Source organism: Mastomys coucha, unplaced genomic scaffold (assembly GCF_008632895.1).
Source record: "Mastomys coucha isolate ucsf_1 unplaced genomic scaffold, UCSF_Mcou_1 pScaffold18, whole genome shotgun sequence".
Taxonomy (NCBI): Eukaryota; Metazoa; Chordata; class Mammalia; order Rodentia; family Muridae; genus Mastomys; species Mastomys coucha.
The window spans coordinates 113741622-113767490 of record NW_022196900.1 but is presented as its reverse complement, the minus strand read 5'-3'; the positions used below and the strand labels follow the sequence as shown (position 1 = coordinate 113767490).

Genomic DNA, 25869 nt, shown 5'->3' with positions numbered 1-25869 from the left:
AAAAAAAAAAAAAAAAACCCATAGCTCCATCTTGTCTGAGAAAGCCAATTATTACCTTAACCTCGTGCTCCTATAGCCAGAGAGCACAGACTTCACACAGATCGGCATGACTGGCGGGGAATCCCCTCCTGCAGCCCTTGTGATTGCCTGGCGGGTATGTGGGGACTACACAGGCTGGGCCAAAATGAGAACAGAGGCCAGGCTAATGCCCTGGCAAGAAGGTGGCATCCTCTGTGCACTCCATTCTCTCTCCCCCACCCCAAGCACAAAGCCTTGACCACTAGCTATAGGCCAGTCACACCAGGAATGCCATTTCCTTGTAGGCCACAAGGAAGGTAGACAGGGCTGTGCAGCAGCCTTTCTGGGCCAGTATGGCTTCCAGATACAAAGTATCCTTGTATTGGGAATATCAATTCAGAAAGGGGCTAGTAGTAAGCTGAGAATATTTGGATAAACTTGACAGCCCCAAAGACTGAAAAAGCCCTTTTGTTCACCACAAGAAGGCAGCCCTGCCACCCTGGGCTCCCTGGAGCCGCTCCAGAGAAAACTGAGTTGAAGCAGAAAAATGATTATGGTGTCGTGAAAGATCTATGCTCTGCACTTGGTGTTTATTATTATTTATTTCATTTTTTTCATTAGAATGTGTGGCTAACATCCTATTGCATAATACCAGGCTGCAACTATGCCTGCAAATACCACAGTTCTGTCCACCAGGGTCTACAAGCACACAAAACAAAAATACGTGGCATTCTGGGCCACGTGGGGGCTGCACATAGGTTTTATTTTGCTCAGCTTTGTTCCTGAGATGTTGAGGACCACTTCCAGAAGGTGCAGGCATCTTCTAGGGTTTGTACTTAGACCAACAAAGAGGCTCCTCTCCATATGAGCCACAGGAAGCTGAGTATGCAATTGTGTGTAGGCATGGCATTAGCAGAGTCTCACCCTGCAGAAAGGAAACCTTCGTGCAAGCCCTTGGCTGCTGCTAAGGAGGGCACCTTTGGAAGCTGCCTTTCTGCTGACTCCAAGCCAGCTCCTCCCTGAAAGATCTGGATCTAACTTTCTATTGTTCAAAGACTCATGTGTGCTTGTAAGGGTCCTCATTTTCTAGAAAGAATTCTTGCTTCCACTGTAGAATATACTTGTCTCTTGGTGTATGAAGAGTTTTATTCTGGGAAACTCCAGAGACCAAAACCTGGGAATACGACATACCAGATGTGTGGAGGGTGGTGTTTGCAAAGAACTTACACAGACGAACATCTGAGTGCACACACACACAGGCACACACTCACACACTGTAAATCATGTGTAGGTGATCACAGTCTCTGGTACTATGCAAATACACAGTTGTCACACTGTACTGTTTAAAGGATAGGGTATGGAAAGTGTGTATATGTTTAGTACAAACACCTTTTTAAAAAATATATATTTTTGATCTATGTTTGGTTGAGCCCATAAAGTGGAATTTGATGATAGAGTGCTGTTTGCATATTCAAATTATTGACCAAGGCTGAAGAGATGGATTTAAAAATGAATGCATTTCTAAATTGATTTTTCACACTGATGAATATTAAAGAATTACTAGAGTGTATAGTGAAAATGCTTATTTTTAAATGTTATGATTCTGTTGTACTTCTCATTATTTATTTTGAAAATTAAATTGGACGTGAAATTGAAAAAACATACACATCTTTGAACTAAGGCATTTGGGGAGAAATGAAAATGTGTTCCTCTGACTTAAGAAATCATTATAAGATAATTATGTCAGTCATGATGCCATAGACTTGCAATCCTAGCACCCAGAAGGCTCAGGAGGTAGAAACCATGAGTTCAAGGCTGGCTTGAGCTATATAGTAAGTCCAAAGGTTTAAAGGAGCCTGAGTAAGACAAAGAGTCTCTCTCTCTTTCTCTCCTTCTCTGCCTCCCTGTCACGCACACACACACACACACACACACACACACACACACACACACACACACACACAGAGTAGTTATTCTTTAGAGCAGAAGACCAGATAAAAGCAAGTTAAAATAAAAACTAAAAACATCAAGCAGCTGTGCCCCTGACACACCAGAAACTTGTATTTCTCAAGAAGTCACAAAACCATCCAGAAAACAAAGCATTCGTCCTTCAAGGAGAGAGTTCATGCCACACACCAAAGCCACCTTTGAGAACGTCGCCAACCTGTCAGGAATCACCTGGAAAATGTTTGACTTTCTAGATTGGCTCAAAACCTCTGCTAAGAAGGGGCTGGCCACACAGGTCATTGTGTGAGACTGTGCCCATCTAGAGACTGATAGATTGATACCCCAGCTCAAAAGCCACAACAAGCAACTCTGACACCTGCTCTGGAGGGACGTCGATAAAGTAGGAGTAGTCAAAACTACCAGAATCTGGACCTGAGTTGCCAGTGTTGGATCGAGAGACGCAGAAGTCCCAAAAATCAAACAAAGACCAGCAGTCTTGCCTCTCCCAGCCCCATGTTCCAGCTATCACTGTAGCAGAGGGTCAGTCCTTGAACAGGTAGATCCCCTGGAGAGAACACACATGGTCACCTCTGGAAATATCCCAACACAGGAATGCTGAGACAGATACTCACAAGACCACATCTGCTTCTCTGCTTCTCTTAGATTGTTTCCTTTTCCCATGGGCTTTTGTTCATATCTGACAGTATCAATGGAAGCAGATCTACCAGAGCAGGTGTCTCTGGTGCCCTTTGCAGCAGAAAAGCCAGTGATACATCTCCCATTAGTATCATCTGCAGCAGAAAAACTAAATACAAAGAAGAGTCCCAAGGAAACGTGCCCTGCCTCCCACACACTCACCCCATTAGACTCTGGGTAAATGGCTATGGGTGAGCCAATGCTTTTAGGATCACTGAGGCACAGATGCCATGAGATGGAGGGAAATGACTCAGCTGGTGAAGAGCTTGGTGTGTAAACGTGATGAACTGAGTTTGATCCCTAGCACCCATGTTAAAAGCTGGGCACTGCAGCATGCATCCATAATCCCAGCACTGGAGAAGGGGAGCTAGGTGAACCCGACTTGGAGCTCCCCGACTTAATGGTGAGCCCTGTTCATTAAGAGACCTTTCTCAAAATATAAGACTGAGTGACTGAGGAAAACACCCAAAGTTACCTTTGACCTCCATACCTGCACACATACACCTACATGTACACAATACACACAGAAAGATACACACACAGATATATATAGACACACAGATACAAACACACATGGAGGCATACATACAAAAAGAGAGGAGAGAGAGAGAGAAAGACAGAGAGACAGAGACAGAGAGAGAGACAGACTGCTTACAGTCCACATCCTAGACTTGAGTAGAACTTCTGGGGACTCCAAAGAGACCCAGGCAGATGGCAGAGGGCACCCATCATTTTGTTTGATGCATTTGCTCAGCAGTGACACTGGAGGACAGAGCTGTTACGTTGGGTGGCTTCTGTCTGCTGTGCAAGGCTGACTTGGCTGAACATTGTCTGTGAGTCACTTCAAACCTCCCCACCCTGAGGCAGAAGCCTCAGGTCAAGCTCACATTTCATGGGTGAGATTAACATGCAGCCTAAAGCCCATAAACCAGCATGCAGGGAAGCTAATCTAAAATACCTTGTGTCTCAGTCCCTTCACCTCAGGTGCCAAGAGGGCTGGGCGTGATGAGAAAGGATGGCCCAGTTGGACTGTGGCCAATGGACTCTAAGATCCATCTCTTCTCCACCAGCTGGACAATGGCCAAGGTCCAGTCTCGCTAAGAAAAAATAGATCATGGGAAGCAGAATCATCACAAAACATTTGGAGAAAAAAGCTCCTCATGCAATACAGTCAAAATAAGGCCAAGCCTGGCCAGCATCCTTTCATGCGCGCATACCTGGGTCTGCTCAGGGAAGGAACTGGCATTGACCCTTTGCAGAACCTCCAAAGACAACATAGTCTGTACCAAGAATCCTTTGCCAATGACCATTTTTGTATGTCAGAGAGCACCAAGAACTGTTCTTTGTGGAGATTGGCAAGTCTTTGCTTAAACTTGGCCTGTTGAGACTTGAGCTATTTCCAAGACTTGACCTCAAAACATCAGGCTGATACAGAAGGCAGTGAGTCACTGTGTTCCTCTGTGCCCATGTGTTCCAGTGAGAGGGATGGGTGCCCAGGGACTGTGTCTGCTGCAGGAGAGGCACAAGATGTAACCTAGCGGGCTTCTCTAAGCACCTACTGCATGTCATATCACAAGCCAACCACTGCTTCTGTGGTGGGGTCCCCATTATGTTAAGCCTCAGGAAACAGATTCAGGGTAATTATTCAGCAACACTGTCCTGGGAAAGATTATAATTCTGGTTTCCAGAGAGGACTGGCTAAGAGGATTAACAGGCTTTTCAGCAAAGCACAGAGAGAGATGAGAGAAAAATGACCCAGTCTGAAAAGAAGACATGAAGAAGGAAAGGCACGGGATAGTGAAAACATCTATAGCAGTTATCTTGGAATTCCCTCCCTCATTCATTTGCTCCCATCCTTCTCTGAACACTCACTGTCTACATGGCTCTAAGAATCAGCCAGATGAAATGTTCAAGGACCTTGCCATTTGGGAGAGGAGATGTAAGATAGAAAATGACCATTATGGTCCAGTCAGTCTGAACTGCTGAGGATCCTGATGTGAGACTGCAGAGTTGCCTCCCAGGAGAGGTATCCTGTGTTCTGGTACCCCAAATTACTGGAAAGATGTTCTCTTTTGGCTCACTGTGGGAGCTGGAGAAACCAGAGAAGTCATCATCCATCAGCCTACTCATTCATCATCCATCCATCCACCTACTCAACATCCATCTGTCTGTTCAGCATCCATCCATCTACCCATTCAACATCCATCTACCTATTCATTCAACATCCATCTACCCATTCAACATCTATCCATCTACTCATTCAACATCCATCCATCTACTCATTCAACATCCATCTACCCATTCAACATACATCCATCTACCCATTCAACATCCATCCATCCACCCATTCAGCATCCATCTACCCATTCAACATCCATCCATCTACCCATTCAACATCCATCCATCTACCCATTCAGCATCCATCCATCCACCCATTCAACATCCATCCATCTACCCATTCAACATCCATCCATCTACTCATTCAACATCCATCTACCCATTCAACATCCATCCATCTACTCATTCAACATCCATCTACCCATCAACATCCATCCACCCATTCAACATCCATCCATCCATCCACCCATTCAACATCCACCCACCCACCCATTCAGCATCCATCCATCCACCCATTCAACATCCATCCATCCATTCATGCATTCAACATCTTTCTACCCATTCGACATCCATACATCCACCCATTCAACATCCATCTACCCATTCAGCATCCATCCATCCATCTACCCATTCAACATCCATCATCTACCTATTCAACATCCCTCCAGCCACTCATTCAACATCCATCTGTCCATCCATCCATCCCTTTGTAGATGCATCCAACATTAGTCAAAAACCCATTCACCCATCTGATCTGTATGTCTTCACTCTTCACTCATCATCTACACATATCCAACATCAGCCCATCCCATTCATCCATCCAAAATCCATCCCGTCTAACACCTATCTATTTATCTACTCATGAAGACATTCAATGGGCCTCATCTCTGCCAGACCTGAGAGAAGCTTCAGCTGCCTTAGGCAACTCTGGTATTGTGAGACCTTAAGGAAAGATAGAGGCGTTGTTAGCTGGGGTGACTAACACATCCAGACTCAGTATGAATGCGGTTGATAAGCAGCCCATCTGTGCCTTTCTATTTGTCCAGCCTGTAGCACATTTCTAGGTTACTTTGTGCCTCAGGTGTAGCTCCAGTTGTGGTCATCCCTTAGGGAAACATGCTTTCAAAGACTGGATGGCCAGTCTCATTATTTTCCATCAGCCTGTAGAGAGATGACCTTCCTGCTCAGGGTGTGATAAGAAAGGCCAGGTTGGTCTGGGCTCTGCACATCGCTGCCCTCTCTAAGGAGCAAAGGAGTGGGAGACTGCCACTAATAGCCAAGCTGCTCCAGGCTCTCCTGAAGTTCCACCCAAGAGATGTCCCCCACATGTTGTCTGCAGTGGTTGTTGTGGCAGGAATGGGCATGAAGGAGAGGGAGCCTTTAACTGCCCTATCCTGAAGTTGTGTGCTGAGCTTCAGAAGTCCCACTGGACAGAACAGGGATCTATCCCAGCAAGCTGGGTGGGGAGGCCGAACACTGTTCATTGGTGAGCTCCTCGGTCTTGCATTCAACTCCCATGTAGGGGGGCTTTTGTCAAGCAGAGGAAGATCTGGGTTTACACCAAGGCCCTGCTCCCACAGGCCTGAGATCTCATGTGGCCCCAACCACGTGTCAGTGGCTAGCCCGTGGTGGGGAACTCCTCCGGTATCCACTGTGGGGGTTCTTGTGTTCACAGGTGCTGCAGTTTGTCACCATCTAAGAGCCAAAGAAAGGTTATGTGTGTGACACCTCCCAGGCCCTGACTGCCCTCAGAAGAGCCACTTCCTGTGGCAAACCTAACACTGAGCAGGGTGTGGCCGCAAGCATTTGGTTTGGGGTTGTGGGATTGTAATATAGTTTATGATTAAAAAAAGGAGAAAAGCAAAAAGTGCCTTTCTTGCTTTGGAAGGTCAGGAACAGGTCTGTGCCAGCATGCAAGCTTTGGGCTTGGGACGCTGCCTGGTCTGTACTCAACTCGGAGCAAACTTGGATTTGAAGTATTGCTGGACTTGCTTGAGTTTGGGTCGCACCACCTCTGTTCTGGATAGACCAGCTTAGCAACAGCAGCCTGTGTCCCTCCTCCCACCAACACTCTGAGTTGGGGCCCAAACATCCTGAGGACTGCTATATGCGATGTGGGAGAGGCTCCATGTTCAGGGAGACCCTGAACACTCAGGAGACCTCAAGCCCCCTGGGGACTTGGAGGATTTCTTGAGAGGACCTTTGTAAAGAGCATGGTCCCAGATGTAGCTGTGCTTGTGGTCTGGGGTCAGCCGACAGTGGCAGAACCAGAGCAAGGTGTTCCTACCATGTGAGGAGCAGAGCATGAAGGGGTAGGCTGAGCTCAGCCGTGCAGAGAGGCCTCTCTGAGCTGGTGCTTTGTAGGGAACATCATGGGGGAGGCAGAGCATCTATACCCATAATGCCTTAGAGCAGTGGTTCTCAACCTGTGGGTCAAAACCTTGGGGGTGGGGTGGACAACCCTTTTAGAGGGGTTACCTAAGACTATCAGAAAACACTGATTATTTACATTACAATTCAAGACAGTAGCAAAATAATAGTTATGAATAGCAACAGAAATAATTTTATAGTTGAGGGTCACCACAACATGAGGAGCTAACTGTATTAAAGGGTCACAGCATTAGGAAGGTTGAGAACCACTGTATTTAAAGTACTTGTACCGCTGGAGTTTGGAAACTGCTCACTTGTTGGTGAGATCCAAGAAGTCCCTACAGGACTCACATCTGAGCCTAGATACTGTGAGTCCAAGTAGTCTCTGTGAGCAGCAGGGAGGATGGATCCCAGAGTTCATAGTCACTCTCCTCACAGCTTCAAGCTTACCACCTCCCCCAAATCCGTGTCCTCTGTGGACCCACTGAAATCCTCTCTGTGTATGCTGCTAGGATCTGCTTGTGACATACAATGTTTGTCTCTGAAGAACTGTTTATGGGCTGGACTTCTGAGAGGGGCTTGAGTTCACCAAAGTGTCCTCTGAGAGTTTGTTATGTCACAATCAGGTGGGGTCACTGCCGATGCCTAGACTCTCAGCCTTGGCTTTGAGGAGTTGGAGCAGGGTAGAGAAGGCCCTTGTGATGAGAGTCACTAGTTCTGCTTCACGGGAGAAATGTGGGGACATCAGCTGTGTAGAGAAACTTACCCCCACAGTCCCCACTCCAGAGATCCTGAGAGACATAATAATCACTGCACTATACTGTCCACAGAGAAGACACACGGGCCACCTTTGCTTGTGCTTTGATGACAGATGTCTTGACTGTCCTCTGAGGAACATTTCATGCATCCCAAAGACCTAAACTTGTTGCCAACACCCTCCTTGGAACTATTTTGGTTTTTTGTAAGTCTGAGCACCACACTGTAAATTTGTGTTCAACTTCGCACGGTCTACCAGTCAGACTCATTTGCTGGTAGAACCCTGTAGGACCCCTGCCCAGGCCCTCAGACCGCCCACTCCATCCCCTTCCTGAAAACACAGGCACCTCTGGCATGGCATGCCAGAGCCAGCCTGTGTCCCTGGGATGTCAGTATGGCAGCATGGTTTCTGGGTACCTTCCTTTTTTCTGAATGCCTCGCTACCTTTCTCATTAAGACCCAAGTAGAGGGAGTTTATCACATGGGATCAGACCATGCTGCAGCTCTCTAATATTGACTCAATTACCTGTCCCACCCCAGGAGAGCATTTGAGATCATATGCCTTGTCGCACCTAGAGGGAGAGTTGTCTGGAGAGCTCCCATCACACCAGGTCTCCTGGCCCTCGATCATCTTGCTGAGCCTAGTCATGCTCACCTTCAGGGGATGGGCCACAGCAGCTATTCATCCCACAAGAATATTGCTCGAGAAAGACCCAGGGCTCCTCCCCACAAGGAACCCCCAGATCCACAGGCCGCTTAGCATAAAGTCTGTCCTGTCAAGAGCCCCAGGCTAGTGTGCAGTGGCCATGCACTTTCTGTAGGGAAACTTGCACACATCCAACTGTTAGAGATAGTGAAGCCCCCCACAGGTGGGACAGAGGCCTTCTGAAAGTAGGGGCACAGAGTGGAGGCTGACTTGGTGTCCTGCTCCCTACTCACTACAAGGGCTGTTTGTCCTCGTTTGTTTGTGTCTCACAGTCCCCACTGAAGGGCTTCCAAATGGCCAAAAATAGCTGTTCTTCTTGTATATTCTGAAGACTGGGGAGGGGCCCTGCTCTGAGCATCTGTGGCAGTGGGCTGTAGTCTCATGAGCAGACAAACAGGCTCAGCTTGCCCTAGAGTCAACAAGTGCCACCACCATCGATGTTCAGAAATATGTACATAAGAATACTGACTAGTACCATGCATGCACCTCCGACAGGCTGCCCAGAGCTCACAATCTGTGCAGGTAGCCATGGAGTAGAGAGCAGAAAGGAGACTCTCTGGTTTTCTAAGTGGACACTGAGGCAGGACCCAAGCAAGCCACATCACCCAGCTGAGGATGATGAACGGTCTGGGTCAGCTCCCCAGAGGGAGAGCTGGTCACCCAGACTTTGTATTCCCACGGAGGCAGCACATTCACTTCTGAGGGTCTTCGTCCACCTGACAGGCTAGTGGTAGGGGTATCTGACCTGCCAGCCCCCCCAGGTTTCAGCAGACCCTCTTCCCATCAGTTGTTGCTAATCACCCCATCTGTGATTAACTTCTCTACTGGCTCTGCCTTGTGTCTCGTGCCTCCGCTTTGTGTAAGGCACAGAATGCTAACATGAATTATGAAGTTGACCTTTTATCTCATCACGGCTCAGGGTTGCAGCCCATGTCCAACGAGACAAACCACAATTGCCATGATGGGTGAGCCATTTGCCCCACCTCAGATACCCCACTCAGGCGCAGTACCTGCACTGTGTGGGTGGTACCAGGGCAGCTGAAAGACACCCTTGGTGTGTTTGTTGTAAGTTCACAGGAAAGGCTGCTGACCCAGCTTCTACAACCCACAGCAAGGAAGAGTCCTGGCAGCCCCAGGCTTCCTTCCAAGGCTCCTCTTCTCTGTCGTTACTTGAGATTATTGTAAGTCGCCTAGAGGCTTGAGTCACTTGGGCAAAGCACACGGTTGCAAGTCCTTTCCCACATTACCATCCTGCTCTCTTCCTTCAGTTTATAGATGCTAGTGGGAGGGCCATCCTCTGCCAGGTGGAGCTGGGACCAAAAAGAGCAAAGAGGGAAGCATCCCGCTGGATGCTCAAGTCATATACCCTGCAGCTCCATCAAACAGAGTAGCTGAGGACATGGGAGGGACCAGCCGTGTACCTGGGATGTCTGCACACAACCCAGAGTCTGGGCATTGAGTGCAAGAATGTCGGGAACCCCAGAGTGTTCACAAGGCGTTTGGATGTCTGAGTAACTTCTGGTGTGTGGCTTTCTTCAGGTCTTCAAAGGCCTGTGTGGGGCCCAAATGCTTTAAAAAGAAAAGAAAAGAAATGTAGAATTCCATGACTTTTTTATGACATGCATTTCTTGCCTGTGACTTCACAGGAGCCAAGTTCTCCAGGTGAGCGATTAGGATATCACCATCACCTGTCAGCAGAGTCCCTGGTCAGGCAGCACCCTCCTTTTGCAGCATCCAAACCTTGAGCAGTGCTCTGGGGTCTCCCTGTAACTCTCTCCCGTACCTCCATTATGCACCACTAGCCTGGCAGCTGTCCAGCAGAGGCCCAGGTCAGAGGGGACAGACAGACCCAGACAACACACTCTACCTCTCTGCCTCCTAGCCTTCTATTCCCTCCCTCTCAGCTTGAGCAGATGGGCCCCTGACCTCCCGGGCCCTGCAGTCAGGCTCCTGTCTGCTGGCAGCAATAGACTCCATCCTGCCGCAAGTTTCTGCTTAGCACTTGGTCATGTCACCACCAAGCCCATAATGAGCGTCAGGACCAGATTTATGAGCTCATTCAGGCTCCATGTCCGCCACACTGAGGTGTCTCCAGAAGGCCTGCCCTCCTCTTTCTGTCCCAAGAATGGACTTTCTGTTTTGGCTCCTCGTGAATGTCATAAATCATAACTATTGCACGTGTGCTCACGCATGTATGAGCCTCTGTTTATCTGTGTGTGTGAATATGTGTTCATGTTGGTGTGTGTGCCTAAATGTGTGTGAAGCTGTGGAGGAGGGCGGTAGAGGACACATGTAACAGTCTTACAGACACCCAACACAAAGTGAGTTTCTAGGGAGCATGCTGCAGCTGTAGGGAACAAACCAATAGGGTGACTTCTAGGCCCTCGCTCCTTCCTGCAGGCCAGGAATCCATTAGGTGAGCTGACGACAGATGCCTCTGTATTCCCGCCTGTGTGCACATCCCAAACGGAGCCAGCCCCTGGCCATGCCCATTAAATGTGAAAGAGTTAGCCCAGCAAAGAACCACAAATTAAAAGTGCAGGAAACCTCAAATGATGTGCAAAAAAAATTGTCAAGGTTATGAGGATTTTTTTTCCATCTCTTCCCTTCTTAACTCAGCATTCCTGATGGGAGTGATTGATGAGCTGGGGAAGTTGGCAGGGACATGGGGGCCGAGAGGCCAAGTGGGGGCAAATGGGCAAAAGGGCCACTTCCGCCGGCAATTATGGGAGTCCACAGGCTCAATTCCAGCAACCCCAGAGCCAGGTTTTCAAGTGGGTAGGTACTGAGCTCCAAATCTGGATGACATTCAGCTCCACAGCCATAGCAAAACAGCCACAGGAACACTGTCACCCTAGATCACGACCCTTCATGTCTCCTGTGTGAGGAGTGCCTAACACGTGAGCCCTCACTCTCTAGACTCCCCTCCCCATGAGCTCTCACACATCCTTGGAACTATCAGAGCTACACAGCTCCCGCCAGAGCTTAGGTGCAAGCAGAGGCCAGACTCCAGACCAGAAAAGCTGGTCCGGTGCTGTTGCCTCTGGCATCGGGTCCTTGTTACCCCAGTGCAGTGAGGAACACGTGCTCAGCTGTCTGTAGCTGTGGCTTTGATGATCCAACCCCCAGGCCTTCCCTCAGCATCCCAAGAACCCTCAGAGTACAGCAAATATTGGTCAGAGTCCCAGTGGGCCACCTGAGGGCCCCTCTGAGGCATCAATGTAGGTGAAAGCTTCAGAGGCAGCAGTGCCAGAGACCTGTGAGGAGCCAGGCCTGCTTGGTGGATTCAAGAGCTTATCGGATGCCACTCTTCCCCTAGGACATCCACTGCTGTTCATGCCTGAGATGGTAGCTCTTCCCTCCATGAGAGGGGCAGCTTAATATTCACTGGCATCCCTCAGACACAGAAAGCCTGTTCTCTGAGAGAAGGAATAACAGGCCCGTGGTGACCACAACCGCCAGGAAAGCAATTGTCCAGGGGGTTGGAAGCCTGGGCAGGTCACAGACTAGGATCAACAGCTGCCTAGGTCACCTTCTCATAGGAGTGAATTTGTCTTTTAAAAAGCACACCACACCATGATATGACCCCTGAGTGCATGAATACACAACACACACACACACACACACACACATGTGCATATGCACAGCACATATGTATATACAACACATATGTGCATATGTGGCAACAACTCTGAGATATCAACAGCCAAACACCAGGCAAGTCCTTGTTACAGAGAGCCCTGTGTGGAGACCTGGTCATTCATAGCATCACTAACTAGCTCCACCAGGTTACATTATAAAAATAAAAACAGAGACAGAAAAATGAGAAAAAGGAAGACACACAGAATGAGGACAGGGAGACAGACAAGACCATCTGTTCAGAAGGTCTATGTGGCATGGGGTCCACAGGAAGTCCCTGACCTCTCTGTCAGGGAGGAAGGGGTCCACTGATGTCTTGGCAGCAGGCCCTTCTCAATCCCTGTCTCAGGAGGGGGCTGAGCTGCCTGATGAGGTAGACACCCTACTGGCCTGTAGGCTGTCCTCCTCAAGAGTTGCCAGCAGTGTCTGCAGCTGGGAAGAGCCTGTGAGATCCCGAGTGCCTGCAGAGGACACTCCCTATTAGGTTTGGGGCCCTGAGCCCACTTCTTGGAGAATGGGAGACTTGCCCTCCTGAACATCAGCCCTCATGGCCTCAGCACGTAGCTACTGTTCACTCTGCCTTCACCCAACCAGGCTATGGGGTCACCTGGTAATGTTTGAGTTGGGCTGCCCTTGGGTTCAAGTACGGCAGGTGAGCAGTAGCCTCCAAGGATATGCAAGAAGCAGGAAAGTCTCCGTCAAATCCCTGAGTGGCAAGGCCTTGAGTAAACTCCAGATGGACTGACTCTCATGCCCTGGCTAGGGTGGGACAGCCTCTGCTGAGCTCAGACCCCTGGGGAGATATCCCTGGTCACCCATCCCCTGAGCCCCAGGTCACAGGGGAGGCCACACCTGTATCCTGTTGCCTCTAGAGCTGAAGGTCATGCCTCTCAGAAATCAGCCTGACCCCCTTGCCTGCTCCCTAAGCTCAGAGAAGACAGTTGGGTTCCATGCTTTGCCAACAGTGTGTGAATCCTAGTGTCTGAGTTCTGAGAGGAAAGTCAGGATCCCAGGGTGGGAAGCCCGGGCTGTGCAGAGTACCATCTGCACTTGGGTGTCTCTCACCCACTACCTTCTTCAGTCACAAATTATAGTTGCTTGATGACCTCATCCACAGCCAGCTTGGAGTGATGAGGCCTTTGAGCTGATTATGGGCTAAGAGGGAACATGGGGGCAAGTGGCTGAAGGACTCAGCCACTTAACCCATGTCCCTGCTTGACAGAGTCAAGCTTACGAAAAGCTTCCAGGGAATCTGCTAGTCACCCAAGGGACCAGCATATGGGGCCCTGGGAGCAGGCATTATAGAGTGTTACTGTACAAGCCCACAGAGCCATGCTCTGGGAGCTGCGGGATTTCCTGCTCCAAATTCTACCTGGTACCTTCAGACATTCATTGCCACCCTTTGTCAGGTACCCAGGGGCTCACTGATGGGTGTCCAATGGGAGACAAAGCATGTGGAGGGGGAGAAAGACTGAAGACCTACTTCCTAACAAGGTGCTCAGGGTTGGCCTTTGTGGCAAAGTCCTTGGGGAAGAGGGAACGGGCACAAAACACTTGGCTTCGTTGCTTTGTGCTGACGCTGAACTTTTCAAAAGAATTCTACCCAGTGTCTGCCCTGGATGTACAAGGATCTTGAAAAGTGTGTGCTGAGTGTGAAGTGTCCATCTGAATGGAGGGAACCCCTCCCGCCACCTTTGATGGGTCCATCAGACTCAACTACTCCTGCCTACTTGGACTATTCTACCCACCTAGACATACCTACTTCCCTGGTCACCCTTTCCACCTGGAAACGCCTTCCCCAGGACACCCCTGCCCCAGGAGACCCCTGACCACCAACCTCCTTTCTGCCACCCTGCCTTTTGCATGCCTGGTTAGCCACCCCTGTTGCTGCTGGCTTCAAATTCTTTAGATTAGAGCTTACCATGGGCACTGGACAAAGCAGGCAAGAGCTAGAAGCGTCTATTGCACCTCCAGCTGCCAGCCTGTGGTCCACATCTTCTTACAAGCAACCTCAGTGTGGGGGTTGGGGACAGAGATCAGCAAAGCAGCCCCTGCTGCTAAGTTCAGAAGACAGAAGCAGCAACAGAGCAGAGGGAACAGAGCATGGTGAGGAAGCCAGGCATCTGCGTGCTGGCCAGGGCCAAACTGAAACTTTCCAATCGAAAGGAAACAAATGTTTTTCTGGCATTCAGGTGCTGTGATGTCTGATGGGAGCAGGTACACCCAGGAACACATGTGCGCACACACATTCTCACACACCCAGAATCGGGTGCGGCTACACACCCTGATAACACCTTTACCTTCAGATGTGCTTTTTCTAGCTCAACGCCCCCACTGTCCTTAGCAGAGGGCTCATGTCAGACACAAGAAGGCCCTGCTTTCTCACACCTGGACAGCTTACTGGAAGGTTTTACTGTGCTAGAGACTCGTCATTGCCTATCCTGGCTGCAAGCTCCTCTGTACGAACCGGAAAGGCCACCCTCTTCTCTCCTCCAGTCCCCTGGAAGTTCCTAGCACAGGTGGCCTGGGTGGACAGAGTCTCTCCTTGCCTAGAACTGGGTGAGGCCTTAGACAACCTGCCATTCTGCCTGATCCCTGAGGCCAATGCAGCGTGGTATAACACACACAGGGCAGGCACCTCTGACCTCAGTGTGCTTCTTCCCCATCAGATTTCGGAAGACTTGGGCAGCGAGAAGTTCTGCGTGGATGCCAATCAGGCAGGAGCTGGCAGCTGGCTCAAGTACATCCGTGTAGCATGTTCCTGTGATGACCAAAACCTCGCCATGTGTCAGATCAACGAACAGGTAGGCTGCTCACTGGGCTTCTGTCCCTGTGAACTGTCCTTGGAGATGGCACCAGGGTGGTTGGGTGTTAAGATGCAGGTCAACTGAGCCTCTGATAAGGTCATGTCCTACTAAGCTCTGTCCTGACACAAGGGGTAGCCATTTGACACCTGTCCAGCGTGGGCTACCTGGAAAACTTAGCTGCCCCAGAACACTCCATGAGAGCAAAGATGACAAAGCAAGGGACAGGAGAACTTATCTGAGGCTGGTGGCAATTTTAAAGACCAGCAGGGGTACATAGGCCCTCAAGTCACAGGGCCCACATTTCCCTAACAATGCCAGGAGATATGGAAAGAGCAGCCGATGGGAAAAAATGGGAAACAGTCTTGTCTAAACATCCCTGATCGGACAAGGTTTCCAAAAGGGTTGGTGCTGCCCAGTCTACCGCCACACAGGTGCCTTCTATGCCAGGCTAAGGGAAAATATTCAAAGCCTACAAGTCACAATCGTGGCCTGACCTACTGCCAAGAAAGTGGCCTTGCATTGTCATGGCCTCCCTTCTCTCTAGGAGTAACTGAGCTAAGCTATCCTGACTTCAGTCCCCTCACGGGCCCAGGAACGTCTAGTTCTGAGCTCAGCTTCTCAGAACAGAAACTCTCCTAAGTTCACTGGCTCCTCCAGCTTCATGACCTGTCAGGACATTCCCAGGGCTGGGGTCCAGACCTGGAAGCCCATCAGGAGAAAAGACTTCCGTTCCTTCCCACTCCACTGGGCACTCTAATCAGCACCGCATGGTCCTTTCTGGAGCCTTGAGTTTGATGCTGCAGATTCTCAGTCCTCCAGCAAAGCCGCCTCCTATTCTCAGAGCACGGGTGGGTTCCTCTGGCTCCCAGCTCCCAGCCGTCAGGGCAGGGCAGTTTATTCTGCCTGTGTCTTAGGGCTACATGGGAGATTTTGTTGAGAGGAAAAAAAAAGGCTCCATTTACTTTTAAAACGATTCGTGAAGACCACGTAACAAAGGCCCCATTCTTGAATGGCCTCTGCAAGCAGTCTAAAGTGGTTCAAGGCTCTTGACTCTAGAGAAATATTTTGCATTTAAAAAGACAACAAGGAAGCTGTGGGGAGACCCTTGACCCTGCACACTGTCTCATGGAGCTCCTCAAGAGCTTAGTCTCCTTAGCTGTTGGGCTCAGTTTGAACCTAGCAGTGGATCCACCGGACACACCAGACACCTGCTGGTTCCAGACAGCCAGGACCAGGGCCTCTGTCACCAGGACTTCCAAGACCTTAACTAAAGTCATAATATTGAGAGCAGAGAAAAAGGGCTTTGTGACCGACTGAAGAAATAAATAACCATGATTAAAGTGGAACACCGAAGGAAAAGTCCCAGCTTCTACAAGACAGAGGCAGAGCGATGGAACCCTGGGTTTAAGGCCCGCAGAGCTAGTCATGCTGCTTCTGGAGCTCAGATCTGCAGAGCACCCTGGCCTGGGAAGCACTGGGGGAGGGGTGCCACTGGATGCAGGGTGGGCTTCTGTGAGATGCTGGGAGAGTGGAGAGGATACAGGTTTGGTTACTTAGGAACAGATGCTAGAACTCAGATACCCTGAAGCAGTGAGGCGTGAATCTTTGCCGGGCAAACTTTTTAGAAAACACAGAAAATGGTCCTCTCAAAGGAAAACTGGCCTTCAGAAACCTTTATAAAAGCCATTTCAAGGAAGTTTACTTTAAACTACGTTGTGCCTGGCAGGGAATTCTCCTTTCATTTCAGACCATGGGCAAAAATGCTCCAGGATAGGGTGATTTACAACCTTTAACTCAAAGCTACTGCATCCCTAACCTTGCCCTGCTCTGTGCCTGTGCTCTCTGGCCTGGGCCCTGGGCCCTGGGCCCTGTGCTCACACACCTGGCTGTACTGTCTGGCTAGCATTGAGTCAGACTTACCTGGCTCCCTACTTGCTAGTTGTCTCTCTCCCATGTGACCTTGCAGGGTGAATTCTCTGTAGTTTAAGCCCGTACACAGGACAAAGAGTAACCTCGCATTTAGAAGGAACTGGAGAGTTAGGCAAATGCCACCTTCTGGGGGGCCCAGAGCCAAAATCACATCCCCCCAAACCTGGGGCATTTCCTGCCCTAAACCTCATGCTGAGACCCCTCTACTCTGGGGAGAACAGAGCCCCATCCTCACCGAAACCCACAGACTCATATTCACCAGTTAAATTAAATGACTTCCTGAGAGGAAAAATAGATTTCAAGCTAGTCGTTATTCTACCCCAAAACAGATATATCTAGACACTTACAAACATACATGCACACACACACACACACACACACACACACACACACACACACACTTATCTCTCTATTCCTCCCTCCTTCTCTTTTCTCCCAGATGGCCACAGCCTCCACATAAGCACTTTTACTTCCTGGCCAGTGGAGTCAGTTGTTCCCACAGAGTAGCGCTTTGGTCCTCAGCCTCATATTCTCTGTGGCTGAATAATATTTCCTAGAGATCCAGGACTAAAAAAGATGCCTGAGGACAAGCTTCTCTTTGAGAAGGAAACACTAAAAAATGTCAGTAGTGTTTCTCAGATTATTTTCCCCCTCCCAAGAGTGTCTACAAAGACTTCTAGGCAGTTAAGAATGCCAGATACCCACAGGCATGTACATACATGCACAAGGCATGTGTGTGCACATGGGAGCATGTACATACCTAAAAACATATACATACATGCACAAAGCATGTGTGTGCACATGGGAGCATATGCATACCTAACACATATACATACATGCACACAGACTTCTAGGCACTTAAGAATGCCAGATACCCACAGACATGTACATACATGCACAAGGCATGTGCATGCACATGGGAGCATGTACATACCTAAACACATATACATACATGCACAAAGACTTCTAGGCAGTTAAGAATGCCAGATACCCACAGACATATACATGTTCAAGGCATGTGTGTGCACATGGGAGCATGTACATACCTAAACACATATACATACATGCACAAGGCATGTGTGTATACATGGGAGCATATATATACCTACACATACAGCTATATGTGTAAACACATGTACTGTGAGCATACACACACATGTACATACACACAGTGCTCCCAAGACAGCACAGACTCTAAAGAGAAGGAACCCATGACCCAACACTTGCATTACAAAAATGGACATTCAGTGAGGAAAATACATCAAATTAGAAATAAATAGGCCTTGTTTCAAGATTTAAGATGCATGACCTCAGCTCCTGTAACAAAGGAGATACAAGAACAGAGAAGCTCCCAGCATCTTAAGAGAAAATTCTGGGAGATAAAACTACCAGAAGAGATGCGATGTTGCATACAGAGGGGAGATGGCTCTAAACTGAAGACCCAGGTCAGCATGGAGAATGGAAACTCAGCATCCCTAGACCCTGTGCTCAGAATGGTCAGGACTTGGGCTTGAGCCAACTCAGAAACCTGGATTTCTGGTGTCCTGTGTCCTTGGGAGAGATCACATGTCAGCTGCACCTAAAAGATCTGAGAAAAGTGGTCTCTTTAACTATCACGGGCCCACACCTGTCCCTGCTGCTGCAGCTGCAGCAGGAGACTGTGACCCAGATAGGCTCTGGAAGCCATAGCCACCCACCTTTCTCCTGATGCTGAGAATCTTCTCAGCCTACCCATGTGCCCTCCTCTCTTCAGCCTTGCCTGACACATTCAGACCTGCCTCTGGCCAGAAGACTAAAGCTATCTTATGTGATCATCTGCAGCCCTTTGGATCTGGAAACATGAGCAGGAGAAAGGAGCCCAGTGCTCCAAGGGGCTCAGTTCCCATTCAGCTCTTCCCTCCAGTGTGTCGCCTTCTAGTGCCTTGGCTATGGGTGGATGTGAAGCCAGTGGCCCTTTTCTCCAGTGTGACTAGCCAGGTGCCATGCACCTGTCCTTCTCAGATCCCTTCTTGCCTAGTGACACCACAGGAAATTGCTCATTGCTTCATACCCAAGTTACCAACTGGGCTATGAGATCCCCCTCCTAGTGCTCTGTGGTTCTAAGAGTCCTCTTTCAGGGGTTGGCGGGGGAACCTCATGCTCCTGAGAAGGGACTGGTCCACCCTCATGTCTACCTGGGAATCTTCCTTCTGATTCTGGAAAATGGAAGTAGACAGGAAGGGAGACCATGCTAGGCCATGAGCATTCCTCCCGTACACATAGAGGCCAAGTTAGCCTTTGATCAACAGTACACCTGGCCCCTAAAGATCCTGCCTTTGAAAAACAAAGGTTTGGGGCTGGTCCATCTGGTCAGAACGACATGGCCACTGCAGAAGTCTGGGAACAGGGCTTTGCCCTGGTGTTTGGGGGTGGGGGCAGTGAAGTTACAGCCTTAGAGCATTTCCAGATGGCAAGTAGTCAGGAGCAACCATTTCTGGGTGCTTCCGCTGTCTCTTCTGAGGACAGACAAGTACTCACAGGCATCCCAGTTCACTCTTGGACACCTCAGGTGGTGCCCTACCAAGCCCTTCCGACAAGTCCTCTCTCTTTGGAAAATTCAAAACATCCAGGTCACCCCTGGGTGTTTTTTTTTTCTCCTGCAATTATGAGCAAATGGGTTGGTTTGAAGCATTGAGGAGACACAAGCAGGGTCTATTGCTGAGTTTGTTTTAATGTTAAGAAAGTAAAAGGAAGCTTGGAAATGCTGTGCCCACAGGAAGAGGCCGGGGTAGGCAGAGGTCTAGTCACAGAGGGCCTATTTTCTCTTTTCTGTGCACTGCCTCAGTGCAAGGGGATGTGGGTAGAGGAGCATTTACTGATCAGCAGGCTGAGGTTGGAGGACGGAGTGAGGGTGTCCTTTCCAGCAGCTCTGGGAGAGGCCGTGAGGCTCAGCCATGATGCTCTGGCTTCTCACCTCTCTCTCCTTTCATCTGTAAGAACAGCCCAAACCTGGGCTATCTGAACAGCGCCCTGTAGTCCACCGCAGGTTGAGCAGCTAGGATGCCATGCCTAGGCTGTGGCCAGAAGGCAGAGCCAACCATGGCAATGAAGCTCAAAGGGCAGGTCTGCCCACAGCACAGCAGAGGAGCAGTCCCTCTTGAACGAGGTGTTTGAGGAGGGGGCCTGGTAAGGAGCTGTGCATTCAAGTGTCCACAGAGCCGTCCCTGCCCATGTCTTAAGGAAACCTGATGCTGCTTGACCCAGTCAAACCTGGTGGCCGATGGCCAGTCTCTTGCTTTTATTTCTCTCTCCTGCCACAGAACCTACTTTCGCTCCAGTGTGTGTGATCCGTTAGGGCTGATTTTTGAAGCAGGGTCATCAGGCTCTGAGCCCTTGACCTTTCCTGGCTCCTTTTCCTTTCTTCCTATATCATTTTAAATTAAAAATCATAAATTTTTGTTTTGATATTTTGAAAGGGTAGCTCCAAATAGGAAAACACTATTTTCTCTTTGAAAACAAGTAAGGTGTGATTAGAGAACTTGTTGAGCCTTTCCTAACCAGTGAACAGAACCCTTAAAATCCATAGTGCAGGACGGCAGGGTCTCAGCAGGAAAAGCACTGGTCACCCAGTTTGATGACCTGAGTTCAATACCTGGAACCCAGTGGAGAAAGGAAATAAACTTCTTCAAGTTGTGCTCAGACCTACACACACACATACACTCACAGAAACCATACATACACCACACACACTCTCACAATACTCTCCCACACACACATTCACAGAAATCATACACACACCACACACACTCTCACAACAGTCTCACACACACGCTCACACTCACACATTCATACACATCACACACACTCGCATATACACACATTCACAGAAACTATACACAGACTCACATATACACATATATTCTCACACCACACACACACTCACATACATACATACATACATGCTCACACACACACACTCATACATTCATACACATTCACATACATGCTCACACACTCACACACATTCACATACACCACACATACACACTCATATACAGCACACATACACACATACATGCTCACACACACACTCACACATTCACACACACTACACATACTCACATGCTCACACACTCACACACATTCACATATACTACACAACTCACATACATGCTCACACATACCCACACAATTCATACATACTATACACACTCACATACATGCTCACACACACACTTACATATACCACACATACACATTCACACATACCACATACACATACACATTCACACACACTACACACACTCACATACATGCTTACACACACACACTCCAACACATTCACACACCACACATACACACTCATACACACACACTTATATACATCACACATATACAGTCACACACACACATACACATTCACACATGTACACACATTTACCACACATACTCACGCATATGCACATACAATGTAATTTAGATTTTTTTTTAAGCCTTAAAAAAAGTTTCATGTCAAAATTTGTTTTAATTCAGAAAAACTTAACCATCAGGGCCTCTTTGGTCCAGAAGGATCCTCTATTTTGAAGAGCAGTTAAGTGTAAACTCGGCCTTCTACTGTAGTGGTGTCATAATACAACTATTTGTCATAGTTGATCTTCCATTAAACTAAACGCAGTGCCTGTTGGGGGCCATATATTGGCGCTGATTATTTAGTTATGGGCTAATACCTTATATTTTTATAACCCTTATTCAAACTTTGCAACCAAGAAAGAGATAAATGCGTAGGGATTTTAAAGTTTTTGAGTCACAAACGTACTCTAACAAAATTAGGAAGGTTTGGGCACAGAGGAAGCTGACCCACCAGGCATGTGGAGTGAGGAGCACAGAGATGCAGGGCCACTGATGAGTATTATCTTGCCCAAAGAAAGGAACCACCTGCATGTCCACGGGTTTAAAACCTGGGCTCCACTCATTTCCTTCCTACATCACCTGCTGGGGGTTTCATGTTAAAATGGTAGGATGCTTAGGTTAAGCAGGCCTGGGAACTCTGGGGCTTGGGTCTTAATCGCTTAAACAGTGTTTTTGGTACAGGCCCAGGGCTCTTAGGAGCTGAGAGCTGGCAGTCACTGTGAACTGTTCTGCATGTTCATTTGTGTGAGAAGTGTTTGGGTTTGGGCCTGATTCCCGAGCAGGCATCTACCTTTGGGTGAGACAGTCCCACGTTCTCTTTACCTGGTGCATGGAACCACATCTTTGTGTCTAGAATGTCGCTGGGGAATTTGGGCTGAGTGAAGTATTGTCACAGTAACGTGTTGGCCCGAGCTCTGCTGCCCCTGCTGGATGAGGGAAGCTGGGAGAAGAGCCAGATGCCCCACTTCAGGCCCTGTCTGCCTGTGCAGGTATTTCAGAGAGGCATTGACAGGAGCTTGTCACCTCAGCAGTTGGGGAGAAGGTTCTTAGACAAGGAGAAGCCACCAGACCTTTGGTGACAGGTCCCCAGGACTCATGTGCACCTAAAACGTGGGTTGCTGTGCTTTAGAGAGAAGGCAGTTTGCTTCTTCCCTGCAGCCCTGCCCCCCAGGATGCTTGCAGGGGTGGGTGGCTAAAGGGATTCTTGTTCTCCTGTTGTCTTGTGAAACTCGGAGGCAGCTCTTCTGTAATGCTAATAGTCAGAGGTCCAAAGCATTCTAGGTAGAAGCTATGTAATAAATCAAGCTGGGCCCAGAAGGGGCCTAAGCATACAGTGGACAGCAGTGTGTAAGCATAGGATGCCCCACCCCACCCCCCTCAACCTGGCACCCCCGCCAACACCCCCAGTTCCCACCGAAGTTGGCCTTTGTTAAGGGAAGTCACCCAGCCCCACAGACCAGGAACTGCCTCTCTCAGAATTCCTGGCTGATAAGGCCTTTGTGCCACTTGAAACAGGTCATAAAAGCTTGGGCTGGCTTCTGTGTGCAGCTCCTGTGGTCACCTAAGGCAGGGTCAAGACTTGAGAAAAGCTGTGAAGGCCCCTGTTCACTTCCTTAGACTTCCAGGTGGAGACAAGAGGAGACACCTCGGCCCCACCCAGGCCTCTGCAATTATCGCTAATAGAGACTGATTAATTACACAGGGGGCTCAAAGTCCTACCGGCCACGGCTGCTGAGCTTAGTGCCTTGTGTCCCCAACATGTCCCTAACAGGGCCCCCCCACCCCGTGGCTATCCTGTGAGGCTGAGGAAGGGATGACTGTAGCCCTACTGTGGCTCTTGCTGCCGAGTCTGTGCTGGTGGGAGGGTCCCAGGAGGCTCCTGTCTTCAGAACTGGAGTGAAGGTCCATGGAACTGCGGTGAGCCCAGGAGCAAAGGTGTGGGAGGGTGTGGAGCCCCAAGATTCCCTGTAGTCCTCAGGAGGGTGTGGAGCCCCAAGATTCCCTGTAGTCCTCAGAGGGGATCAGAGAAGGGACTCTGGGCGTCAGGAGGCCCTGTGTTCGCAGAAACAGGGTTTCGGGGTGGGCAGGAGTGGGTCCCAAGAGGACTGGCTACCTTCAGCGGAGTCAGGAAACAAAGCAGTGGCCGCGTAGCTCCCAGAACCAGAACTAGGAGACAGAGCTCCAGCTTCCTGTAGCCCAGAAAGGAAGGAGTGGGGTGTATGTGGAGAGCAGCCTTGGAGGTCAGTGAGCCTAACCAGGGGTGATGTGAGAGGTAGGCAGCCTGGGAGGGATGGGTACTCTACCTCTCAGGATAGGCACCCAGCAGCCTGCTCAGGAGAGCACACTCTGCTGCCATGGGTGCCATGGCTGCATGCATTCTGGGTAATCACAGATTACAGGTGGGAGAAAGGCGGTTGATGGCAAGTGACTCTAACCAAGACCCCCACTCTTTCAGCCCTTGTCCCCAACACCAAGTCACCCAGCACGCTGGTGCTGAGCCATAGGCATTTGCTTCTGTATGCACTCTGCTGCCAGAGGGGAATGTGAGCGAGCTTATTAATGGCTGACACACATCCTTCAGCTCAGGGGGCTCCTGGGTGGCCACAGCTCCTCACTCTGGGGCAGCTGTGGGTGTATGCTTTTCTTAAGCAAAGCCGGCTCAGAGTCTGACCTTCAAAATGATAAGCTACTCAGCCCGCCGCCGTGTGGTGACATAAAACTGAGATCTTAGAAACCACTGGTTTTATTCAAGAACTCTGTTTGATCACATTTCTGGTCTCCATTTTAAGATCTCTTTGTACTACCAACTTCCCTGAGAATAACTCCCAAGTTACTACCAAGGACTGCCATGTGAAGGAATGCCACACTGATAAGATTCCTGCAGGATCCCGACTCTGCACTTTCGCTCTCTGGTGTTCTGGGAGGGACAGCCAATGGGCACTGGGGACCCAGTGCAGTTCCTCTGTGGCCGTTAGCCAGGAGTCACTCTGGAGCTAGTTGCCTATAGCCCTAAGTAGGGCTGTATTCCTGAGAGGCAAGCAGCTGCCCTGGGCAGGGCAGATCTCTACCAGGACCTGTGAGCAGGAACACAAGTGTTGTTTACTGTTTGTGGCCTGGAGAGCCACCTCCCCTCTTGTCCCTGTGTTTAAGCTGGCTTGTCTTAAAATGCTCTTTCTTCTGCCCTTCCTCCTGTCCCAGACCCTCCAGCAATGCAGAAGGCTAGCCTAGGGCAGCTGGGCCTCTGCCAGGCCTCCCCAGAGCAGCAGGTGTCTCTGGAGTGTTTCTCCTACATCAACCAGTCCTAACATCAGAACAGAGAGCCAAGCACACTCCTTCCTGCCATAGTGGGCAGTGAATTACTGTGACAGAGAAGAGATTCCACATGTCTGGCACTTTCTGGTAAAAGAGGTACTTTCCTGAGCCACAAAAGGGCCTGGGCCTCTGATATCTTTGAGGCAGAGTGAAGTGGAAATTTAAAGGTTCTTTGGAAAGTCAGTTGTATTGGATGGTGTTTTTCTGGGGTGTACACGTGAAAGAACATTTAGCTCAAGTGGACACAGGTGTGAAAGGCTAAGGCCGACTCATGAAGGAATGTTTGGCTGAAGCAGACACAGGTGAAAGGATGTTCTGCTAAAGCAAGCACGTGAGAGGACACACAGTGAAGGATGGTCTGCCTTACATTGCGTAGCTGAGCTGCATTTGTGGGGACCCACTGCACCCACAGTGCAGTTTCTTACCACTTTCTCAGCCTCGGGCTGATTAACAGAGTGATGTCAGCTGAGACAGAAGCACGTGTTGAGGTGAAGGACATGTGATATTTGGAGGGTATAAATAGGACTCCACGGACAGTGATGGAGGCTGAGCTTGGCTTGCTCATAGAGCCAGCTGTGTGATGCTTGTGGGTCTCGAGTCTTCATTGGTTTTCGGTTTGCTGAGAGAGGCACAACTGAGAACTTCTCCTGGCATTTGTGTTGACCTTGGTCTCTCTTGCTGACCCCAGCCAAGGCTGAGGGCTGGCCGTCTCTTGCTATCCCGACTCTACAGAACTGGACTGTTGGTATATCCATTAAGTGTTCAGGAGTAGATCGAGCTGTTGTGTCGACTCCTGTGAACTGAACTGCTGATTTCCTGACAACACAGATAAGATTTGTTCTAAAGAACCTTTCTAAATAGGTCCACTTCCCCTGTATCCTTTTTTTCCCTTTACCTCTGGTGGGAGATGGGCTAGAAGGGAGGTTAAAGCATTTAAAAATCATCATTAAAAATAGGGTTTAAAGCCAGGCAGTGGTGATGCATGCCTTTAATCCCAGCACTTCGGAGGCAGAGGCAGGCGGATTTCTGAGTTTGAGGCCAGCCTGGTCTACAGAGTGAGTTCTTGGACAGCCAGGGCTACACAGAGAAACCCTGTCTTGAAATAAAAAAAAGCAAAGCAAACAAACAAACAACAACAACAAAACCAGGGTTTAAAATTTTCAAGTTACAGGAGAGTCTGGG

At 49.3% G+C, this 25869-nt stretch overlaps 1 protein-coding gene and 1 long non-coding RNA gene across 13 annotated transcripts in view; one reads left to right on the top strand and one right to left on the bottom strand.

Moving 5' to 3' along the window:
* The window catches only part of Prdm16 (PR/SET domain 16), a 319906-nt gene that overhangs the window by 257469 nt on the left and 36568 nt on the right, over window positions 1-25869 (top strand). For 11 of the 12 annotated variants that reach the window (XM_031379692.1, XM_031379691.1, XM_031379690.1 and 8 more), the window contains one exon: window positions 14920-15054. In XM_031379692.1, the coding sequence (XP_031235552.1) occupies window positions 14920-15054 (135 nt within the window). Of the gene's footprint in view, window positions 1-14713; window positions 14810-14919; window positions 15055-25869 lie in introns of those variants that run through there. The other variant, XM_031379702.1, reaches the window with a different exon arrangement.
* Window positions 9502-10205, bottom strand: LOC116097121. Its single transcript, XR_004121227.1, has 2 exons — window positions 10033-10205; window positions 9502-9921 (listed from the first exon to the last, which is right to left on the bottom strand). It is a non-coding gene; the product is annotated as an uncharacterized LOC116097121 (long non-coding RNA).